The 10,174-nt window shown below is 47.1% G+C and overlaps 1 protein-coding gene across 1 annotated transcript in view; it reads left to right on the top strand.

Annotated features, from left to right (window-relative positions):
- Positions 1-2,527: 2,527 nt before the first annotated feature.
- LOC147416053 (uncharacterized) overlaps positions 2,528-10,174 on the top strand; it is a 29,969-nt gene continuing 22,322 nt past the window's right edge. Inside the window, exon 1 of the mRNA XM_086461909.1 lies at positions 2,528-2,821. Coding sequence (XP_086318035.1) covers positions 2,528-2,821 — 294 coding nt within the window. The remainder of the gene's footprint in view (positions 2,822-10,174) is intronic.

Here is a 10,174-nt window from a genome sequence, read left to right as displayed (position 1 = left end):
AATAAGATTGCTTTTTTTCCCTAGAAAAACTCCCAAAGCCTGCTGCCATCATTTCGGCACATCAAAACTCTGCATGCAGCAGCAGACAGGTTCCAGAATGGCCCATTAGGCATTAGTGACTGCACTGTTCTGTCGGTGTTCAATAACTGCATTTTGATCTGCAACAAATAGATGGTTCCAGGTCCTGACTATCGGACTTTCTTTCTGAGTCTGAATGGAGGACAACTCCCCATCAGACATTTGCGATTAGTTTATGTCACACATAAATAGAAAAATATCTTCTCAGGCTTTCCATGTAACACGCATCCTGATAATTTGTGCTCTTTTCATGGGCCAATACTGTAAGTGATATGCTGTTAAATAAACCTATATTTACACTAGAAAAAGGTCTAATATGGTGATGCTTATCTTTGAAAAGAAATGCCATTACAGGCCAGCCACAATAATCGCCTTTGTTTTGTGGAGGAAAAAAAAGAAATAGAAAAGAATGGTGCAAAGCAGTAATCTCATAGTCAGTTAAGCAATGCTGACTCCTGAAAAGTCTTTCAGCTTATGTTTCCCCGCGAAAAATAAAAGCAAACTAATTTAGATGAGCTGCAAGTAGTAGTACTTATTTATGATCCAAGGTAAAGATTGTACACTTTTTAACAGCTCATATTTGGGGAGATGTATCTCCATTTTGTGAACAGAGAAATCAAGACAGGGAATAAATAAAAGACAAGTATGAAATTAAAATGTCATAAAACTAATCACACAACCGCCATTTTTTAACTTCAGGGGAAGCCCCTCTGTCTCTGACTTCGTTACCAGCTTAGGGCTCCAGATGGGTACAAGGCAGGCATCTTCTCATAAGAAACCAGCATCAGGGCTAGGAACAGAAACACTGAAATTTCTGAGGTTTCAGACAACAAGTTTAGTCATGCTGAACTTTAGAAGACAGGCAGGATGAGACAGGCAGACAGAAAACAGAATTTGTGGGATCCATGTTTAAACAGGAGCTTCCCGTCCCAACAACAGCATTCCAAGTACCACCATACCCCCGTGGCCTTCTTCTGTGTATTAAGCATTACTCCCTCCCTCCCAAAACCTGCTTCTGCCCATAGAGCCATTCAGCACATCATTTTACCGACCATCCTCCTGTGTTTTGTCTGGACACTTCTAGAGTGCTATGACATCTTATTGTGCTTTCAACACCTAGACTTGTTCAGGATAAATTGGAACTAGGCCCAGGACACAGGAATAATAAATCTTTCATCCCTGAAGAGCTGGTAATCCAAAGGAAGGATGGATTTTTAGCCTTCCCCATTGCTGTCTCTTGCCTGGATGTGTGTTTGGGATTGAGCTCCAGGACTTGGATCCACACCCAGGAGAGAGCAGTCCCCACTGGGTGCAAAATAAAGCCAAGACAGATAAAGGCCGTTCCCTTCCCAATCCCTTCTCTGTGCTAGTTCTACAACAAACATGACTTTTACACTGTTCTATTTAAATAAGCTTTACTTACTACCTTTGTAGTAATGCTCCCTAGCCCTGGTGAGTCCCACTGTGTTTGTGTCAGCTGCAATACATGACCACGCTGAGATACACTTCTGAGTGAGGGGCTCTCGTTCCTTCCCTTCATTGCTGTTCCCTGCTTAACTTCTCCGAGGTTGTGCCTCTAGATTGGCCAAGATAAAATACAACTTGTCACTTTAAGAAGCTCAATGACTTTGAAAAAAAAAAAAAAAAGACTTTTTCTGAGAGCATCACCTGCACTTTTTCACCTGGTGGGTGGAGAAATTTTTCATCCAGCACAGCAGAGAGGTCTGTGGTTTGAGGCGCTCTGCTTAGTGCTCCGCTAGCGGTGATAAACTGTTATTTCTCTGAGGATCAGCACTAGATGAGAAAGCATCACACGCCGCATTACAGTGGCAATTCTTGTAATCATCGGAGGGATGCTGCTCGGTAATGACGTACGTGTAACGGCGCTGAGATCAGCAGTACATTCCTAAAAACTCTTCTGTCTAGACTGGAGAATTCTGCCAAAACGCATCAGTTGTGCCCATCCCTGTGTATCCCGGTCCTCGACCGAACGGCTGCTCTCACGCCGACGCTGATGCCCGCAGCTCCGCTGCCCTGAACCGCATCGCGTTCGCGGTTCATTCACCCCCGTCCTCCTCCCATAGGAGAGATCCGTTCAGTGCTCCGACTCTTGCCTCCCCCCGGGGATCGCTCCCCCCCCTACCGCCGCGGCGCCCGGGGTCCCGCCGCGCCCCCCTCGCCCCGCACCCCCCGCCCGCCCCGCACCGCGCAACCGCCCTCCCGGCCGAACCCTTCGCGACGAGACTCCCGTGAGCACCGACGCGTCCGCGCCCCCCCGCGCCCCCCCCCCCCCCGCCCATCCTCCGCCTCGACCGCCGGTCCCCCCGCCCGCCTCGGCTCCGCCGCCAGCGCCGCTCCGGCTCCAACTTTCCGGGCGCGGCGGAGCGGAGCGGCGCGGAGAGGCGCGGAGCATCCCCCGGCCCCGCCGCCGGGCTGCGCGGGGGCGGCCATGCTGGGGCCGGCGGTGCGGCTGGCGCTGGGCGCGGGGGAGCTGGCGGGAGCGGCGGCGGGGCTGCCGGGGCGGCTGCTGGCCCTGCTCTGGCCGGCCCTGCTGCTGGCGGCGGCGGCGCTGCTGGTCCTGCGAGGGATGCGACGCCGCCGGGCCGCCGGGGAGGCGCGGGAGGCGGAGGAGGAGGAAGAGGAGGAGGAGGAGGAGGAGGAGGATGGCCCCGCGGGGGCTGGCGGCCGGGCGGCCGGGGCGCTGCCGGCGCGGCAGCCGGAGGAACAAAGGCGCACGGCGCAGGTAAGGGCGGAGGTAGGGGGTCGCTCCCTGCCCGCCCCCGGCACGGGGGTCTCCCCGGGACGAGCATCCTTCCCTCTTTCCTCCCCCAGCGTCTTCTCCTCCCGCCCGCCTTGCTCTCTGCAGCCCCGGGGCAGCCCGGGGTGCCCTACCTGCTCCCAGCCCCGCCGGGCTAAACCATCCCATCCCATCCCATCCCATCCCATCCCATCCCATCCCATCCCATCCCATCCCATCCCGTCCCGTCCCGCCCCATCCTATCCCATCCTGCACGCCCAGGCAGCCTGTCCTGCCTAGAGATGCAGCGTCCCAAACCTCTTTGGGTGGTTTCAGGGTTAGGGGGCTCAGGATTCCTTTCTGATCCCTGCGTTGGCATCAAAACTACAGGGCGAGGCAGCAGGTGTGCTAGAGGGCCTGGCCTTTCTTCTGCCACTTAGTCTAACACCGTAACACTGGGCTTGATCCTGTTTGCAGGGAATTAAGAAAACTCTAGTTAATGTCCGTCATACTAAGAAGGAGGACGCGAGTGTAGTATCTCTGCTATGGTGTTAATACGATGTGCTAATAATGTACATTTACTGCGAATCAGAGCTTCATTATTGTTGCATTAATACGTGGTCATAGCTGTGAGCAGATGACCATGGCCACCTTGTTGAATGCATGTCGTGAGTTTGATGTGATGCACTGCGATGAAGTTTCCGTATGGCATTGTCATGATTGTGTCGCTTTGACTTGCTGTAAAATGTCCGTGGCAGAAAAATCTCAGCATAAATTACAGAAAACTATTTCACCAAGGTATTGCAATATGGAAAGTAAAGCTGCTGGGAGAACATATGGAACATAAGTAAGTATGTACTTAAAATTAGGACATAAAGCATTTCTGAACATTTTTCTCTCTTACTAGTATCTCCTAGGTCTCACTTCTGAGAAAGACAACCAAAATGAATTCGCAGGGGTTTTTTTTAGGTGGGCTATAAAACAAGTGGGTTTGTTCTTCATGAACACAAATGTGTTAGGCTTTCCATCATAACACGAGTTTTCAAGGGTTTATTATTTTGTCATGGAGGTTTTAACTTCCAGTTTATTATAGTTATATTTTAATAGTCTATTCCATTTTAGGGTATTTCGTCTTTCATCAGTGAGTGCAGAATCTTAGCCCAACAGCAGAGGAATCCCTGAGTTAGTAAAGAACAATTAAATCAAAAAGCAATCCGAACAGGACTGCCCATGTCAAGGGATGAAGAGATCTCAGTAACAATTTTATTATAGCTTTATAATCATCGATACTAGATGACTTGGCTGCAGAATGAACTAAAATTTTGCAGAGCCACCAATTATTGGAGGCAATGTGGGACAGAAAGGGGTGGACAGCCCCATTGTTGTCGGAGACTGGCCTGGTGCTGTAACGGTGGCGGGGTTATTAGTTCAAGCTGAAGACATTGATTCGAATAGATGTTTTCTGGTCAGAGATGCTGTACCTCACAGGCCTGAATAACAGAAACCGAAGAGGAGGAGGAAGAGATAAACTGAAGGGATAAATTTGTTTACAGTCATCTGCAGTTTCTATCATTAATCTCATCTTTTGCTGCACCGAGCGATTGTGACTCTTTAGGGGCCAGACTTCAGCAGTCGCATTTACGCAGAGTAGCTTCATCCTCCATACGAAACCCACTGATTATTCTCAAAGTGCAGAGGAGCAAAATATGGTCCTAAGGGGGTGGAGGATGAGAAGAGGATGATCAAGAAAAATAACTTAAAAGTTCCTAAAGAAGGATAACCCGGGGAAAACATCTTACATGCTGAAATGAAAAAATCAGGCTTGTTCTCCCATGACAGTACCGTGCCCTTTCTGTTCTCTATTTGTCTCTTTTGTTTTCTTTTCCCTACCCCCCTTCTGCACTGCTCCTTGTCATTTTCCATCACGTTATCTCTGTCTTTGGAACATCATATCCTTGAGGCAAAAACTTTATCTCCTTACGTAAGTGTAAAACACTGCATGCTGCTTTGGCACTTAGCTGATGCAAGGTTGCCAGAACAGCAGAACACCTTTAATATGCCAAAATTTGCATATGAAAATCTCTACCAAGGCAGCACCAGCGATATCATTGATAACAAAAAGTCTTCCATCCATAGACATGGCCAATGCCGTAAGCTGGGGTGCGCAGGTATTACAGGATGGGAGCCCCTCTCTGCTGCCTGCTGGGGTACGAAGCCAAGAGACGAATCGCCTCCAGTGCTCAGGTGTGTTGACACATCGCAGCAGCCAAACATCTGCGTATCCTGGAGTGGTGGATAAGTCAAGGTCTTAATTAAAAGAAGCCAGGCGGTTAATTATTTTTGCCGTTTGGGAATGCGTGTTTGCCGGTGATTCCCAGCGGCTGCCCCATGGGTGGGCTGTGAGACTGCCTTCCCGGGGGGCTCCGCTCGCACGGGGCTGCAGTCCCCTGATGGAGGACTGACCTCCGTGCCTCTGCGTGTCCCTGTCCCCCGCAGCAGCAGGCAGCCAGCACCTGCCCAGGGTGCCTTTGCTGGAGGGTGCAGCGCGCCTGCAGCTCTCTGCAGGGCTCCTTCGCAGCCTGCAGCTCCCAGCCGCAGCCCAGCCCGCCCAGCCACCTCCATCCAAACCCTGCCCAGGTCCAAGTCGCTAAAATGCAACGGTGCAACACTATGTTGGTCTCTCCCAACACCAGTGCTGCTGGCAGTCAGCTTTCAAGCCTTTCATCTCACTACTTGTTAACTTCGTGTATAGCAGAGTAACAGGATGGAGCGATCTCTAGTCTCAGAGCTGGCTGTGCGCTGTAAGACCCAGTCTGAACTGATTTGACACCCCATGTGAAATAAGTCTGTTGAACAAACTTTGTTCAAATGGATGCATGGCCTCAACACAATCATACAAGCACATTTTGAATGTGATCTCATTATGCATCACACATAACAAGTTACATTCTGGCTGTTGTCACACACACCAAAATAATGGTGGAGGGTGTTTGGTCTTTTTCAGGATAGCCTTTTCCCTAATAAAGAGTCTTTTAGGAAATTGGCAACAAGACTTGCTGGAAGGCAACTGATTTGAACATGATTACTGTTCAGTTTTGTGTTTATTCAAAGTTTTTGCGTTATTCTGCAAATTGGTCAGTTCAAAAAAAGAACTTTTTGCACAAATGCAGTGATATCATCTTCCTTAGGCAACTTATAAAATATGTATTATCTGATACATCCCAAAGTAAGCTTTCTGCTTCTCAGAAGTGCCTTTATAAACTGGAGACACTTTTTGCCTCTTGCAGCACCAGAACTAAAGATCGATCCCCTCAGCTCCAGAGGTATGCAGATAGACTTTTTCTCCTACCTTTTCAGGTTATATGGCACTCTTCATGTCAATGCAATGCAGCTGCACAATTATTTTCATACAGCTGTCTCAGATGAGAATTGGTTGCATAAGTATCCTGGAAGGTGTTGGAGTTTGGTAATTGCCTCCTTAAAATGGAGCCTTGATCCCTTGTTGTAATGCTGCTCTAATTAATTAGACTAGCAAATCCCTGGAAACTGATTTCTTCATCCCTCCTTGCAACAGTGGTTTTAATCTGCTCAAACAGGGGAAACTCTTCTGTCGTTCCCCAGACATCTCATCAGGTGGTAAGAGCAGCTGAGCTGAGGCCGGTACCTGTCAGCTCCCCGGATTTATGGCTGCTCTACACAGCCTCTCCTCTATCTTGGGAAGGCTGGCCAGCAGGACGCCATGTAACGTAGGCAGCAGCACCTTAGGGCTGCTTCTCCCAATTTTCTCTTGGAATTGCCTTCGGATATGAATGGCTACAACTGCTGTTCTGGCTCCTGCTACTTGTCATCAGCCTGTATTTGTTACCTGTTAGTGCTCAAGGGGTTCCTACAGGCAACTTCATCCCTGGGAATATGTGCAGAGGAACAGGTTTTCTGTGCTGATGGCTCAGATCCTTTTCCCGAGGTTCTTGGAGCATCCACTTGATGGGAGCACCACCTCTTTCATTTCTCTGCCAGGTGCCTTAAACGAAGTGAAAAATTTCACATATTGCCAGCGCAGCTTTCCCATATAATTCTGTCTATTCATTGTGTGTGCCTCCCATGTAATTTGCCCCTACAACACTCTTCTTTCCTACTGGGAACACGTTTGTCCGAAATGATTTTGTCAGGGCAAACTTTGTATTAACGCATATCGATAGCAGCTATTAATAATAAGGTGATTAATATCTACAATATTGATCACAAACTAAAATCCTGCTCTTCTTTCCCTCTCCTTCGCATGTACTTGTGTGTAGTGTTGTGAGCGGGCATGGCCCAAAGAAGCGCCTTTATGTTTTTCTGCCATGCATGAAGAGCCTGTTTCCTTTGCTAACAAACCCAGTCTGTTTTTGTGGCTTCCCATTGTCACCTTAGCCATTGTGTTTTCCTTTCTCTAGCTATTAGGACTGAATGAGTAACCTTCTTTGAAGCTGGTGCCTTCCTGACTCTCTGGTGGACTCTTGCTCTGCCAAAACCCCATCCTTCCTCCTCTGACAAATGCAGGCCCGTCCTTTCCCGTTCACCTGGTTTCCATTGGTTTGGGAAATAAGTCTCCCAGGCTGAAGTCCATCGTCGCCACAGGACCATGTGGCAAAGCCAGACTGGCCAGGATGTCTGCTTCCGTTTATAAAAATCTGATTCAGAACTAATCTAACTCCGTTGGCTGCTTTATTTCCCAGCGTGTTTGTTGTGCAGATTGCTCATTGTCTGCTGGTGGAGCGATACAAGCTGTTGGCTGGCGGCAGCAGCCCTCTGGTTTGCTTAGCCTGTGGCTCAGCTTGTGCTTCTGTGCACGACACAGAAGAACCCATCTTCGGAGAGCAAGCAGTGGATTGCGAGTGGTATTGCAAATACCCGACTGGCAGTGCGTAGTGAGGGAGCAATGACCAGATCTTCTAGAAGATGCTCAGAGAGATGAAGTCTTCCTGCTCAGTTTTCAGCTTCTTCAAGGTCTACTGAAAAAGACGAAAAGTGCAGTGATATCTTGTTCAGCAGTAACACAGCATGTTTCGGGGAGGTTATTTAGTGCCCTGGTTAGAAAGTCCTTTTATTTTTGTTCTTTTCTTCTCCCTGCCTCCCTTTTTATTTTTAATTTAGTGCATGTTGGTGTTGCTTTTGCTGTACCAGGGTAGCCTTTTGGCCTAAGTCCACCACTTTTATCTTACGGTGTAACATAAAGTGAAAAAAAATTCTTTTTTTGCACTGGAAATGAGCACTAGGAAACCATTTAATTGAACTGTTTCTGAAATCTGGAAATGATTTTGTGTTCACAGACCCCCTGCCAGAATGGGGTAGTTTTGCTTCCTTTAATTTCCAGTGTCCAACCCTTGAATTAATTCAAGTTTTCTGAAAGTGGTAGCTGAAAACAATTTTCTGAATCTTTATTCATGTTCTTAAATGAATTCCCTGATTTCCGATGTGTGAAGCATATAATAGCTCCCCTTGGGTTTCCTACGCTGAGTTTATTTTGTCCTTGTATCCCTCTGCTGGGGAAACCTTTGTGTGCCTTCTCAAGGAAAGCAATTTTAAGCGCCTTCCCCAAGTGGGACAAAGGGCAGTTAGGGAACCTGAAACTAATGTTCACAGAATTTTTAATTAATCCTGTAACCTGTTAGTGGCACTGAGATTTGAAAGCAGGCTTCCTGATCTGATAAACCCTTACAAAGGTGTTTGGTTTTGTAAAAATGACTAGTCTTAGGAAACTACTGAAATGCATAAAGGTAAGTGTCTAGGGGTACAGTTTTATGGCTTTGAGCACATGGTTTATATATTAATGATTAAACAGTATTTTTTAGCATTTGCTTTGCCTTCTTTCTTTGTGACTTTATGTAGAACTATATTAACAGTGTAAAACTAATTAATCACTAGCTCAAGCCAATAAAGGTTTCAGAGCAATCATCAGAAATATAACCTTAGGTTACACAAAAAAGGAAAAAGAAGGCAGGGGGTGGGGGGGAAATCCTGTTCCACTGGGTGACGAACCAAATGGCCATGAACTAAAAATAATCTTTCTATTGTTCCACAGAACGTAAGTAGAAATTAATATGGTAAGTCCGATTCCACTAAAAGTCCTGATTCTGCTTCTCTGCATATATTTAATGTATTTGGAATTGCACTGATGAATGTATTTGGAATTGCACTGATGACTTTATACAGTCACTTAATGCAGAGGGTTTAGTGTTCTCCCTGTACAAAACTGTATTTTTCATTACGAAAAAAATTACCCTGACAAAATTAATTTCTCTTTAATGAGCCCATTATGTTAAGTGCAATAAAATCATGAAAATGCCTTTTTCCTTTTCTGAATGGCCAAACAGGCATGATAAAGAGGCATGACTAATTTTGTATCCTAAGGGCTTTGAAAGGGAAGAATAGGGTAGGGTGGGGTTCCTCATCCATACAGCCAGCTTACTGCCTGAAAGGGGGTTCGATATAGGCAGGATTTAATACAAAGGCCAGGCTAGAATAATACCTTTCCACTGAAAGGAAGTTGAACTCGGTAAAAATACTTGGTGATGAAAGGGAGGGAGTTGCTGCTGTTACTGAAGGATGGTGGAGAAGCAACAGATATTTCAGGTTTGAAAGAAGAGCATCACTGGAGTGGTGGGCTATTTGGTGATCATCAGGCAGTGGTCAGGTGTGGTATTCTTCTGCACTCAGCTGCTCTTTAGGAAGGACACAACAAGGTTCAGGAGTCCCAGGCAGGTACTTAGGGCTGAATAGCTTATCAGTCAGCATGAAGACCCCTGGGATATATTAAGTGGCTGTCAACAGGATATTTTTAACCTCTTAGTCAGTGATGGAGAGAGAGAGGGATGTTTGCCTAGCAGATGAAATATAGTTTAAGTAGGAAATGTTGTACTTGTCAGGTAAAAGTATAGAGCAGTCAGACTGGCAAAGCATTAAAACAAAGTGCTGCAATTTTTCCAGCTTCTTGCTTGCTGTCATTTATATGGAGAGAATGTCCAGGAACGTGATCCTGCCCCAGCCGAGCCACGTCTGTCAGAGCCAATATAGTTTACATCTTCCCTAATTCACTCAACATTTTCCCTCTGGAGTTCTCCCTGCCTCTGTGAGGGCTCTGTACAGCCTCGGGCTGTGCTCACTTCTGGCAGTCTGGGGGAGGAAGACAATTGCATGTCGTTAATCTTGACACTTCCTTGTGTCTGTGTGTAGTCCCTCATGTTTGCAGAAGCATCTTGATGTAATGAGAGCCTATCAAGAGGCAGGCTGTCTCTTACCCTCTGTGTGTGTCTGAAAGAAGGCAAAAAAGCATCCTCCTCTGCCTCAGAAGTTGGCGCTGCTGTTCCTGTTGCTGAT

This window comes from Leptosomus discolor, chromosome 2 (genome assembly GCF_034619465.1).
Source record: "Leptosomus discolor isolate bLepDis1 chromosome 2, bLepDis1.hap2, whole genome shotgun sequence".
NCBI lineage: Eukaryota > Metazoa > Chordata > Aves > Leptosomiformes > Leptosomidae > Leptosomus > Leptosomus discolor.
This window is presented reverse-complemented; position numbering and strand designations above follow the sequence as displayed.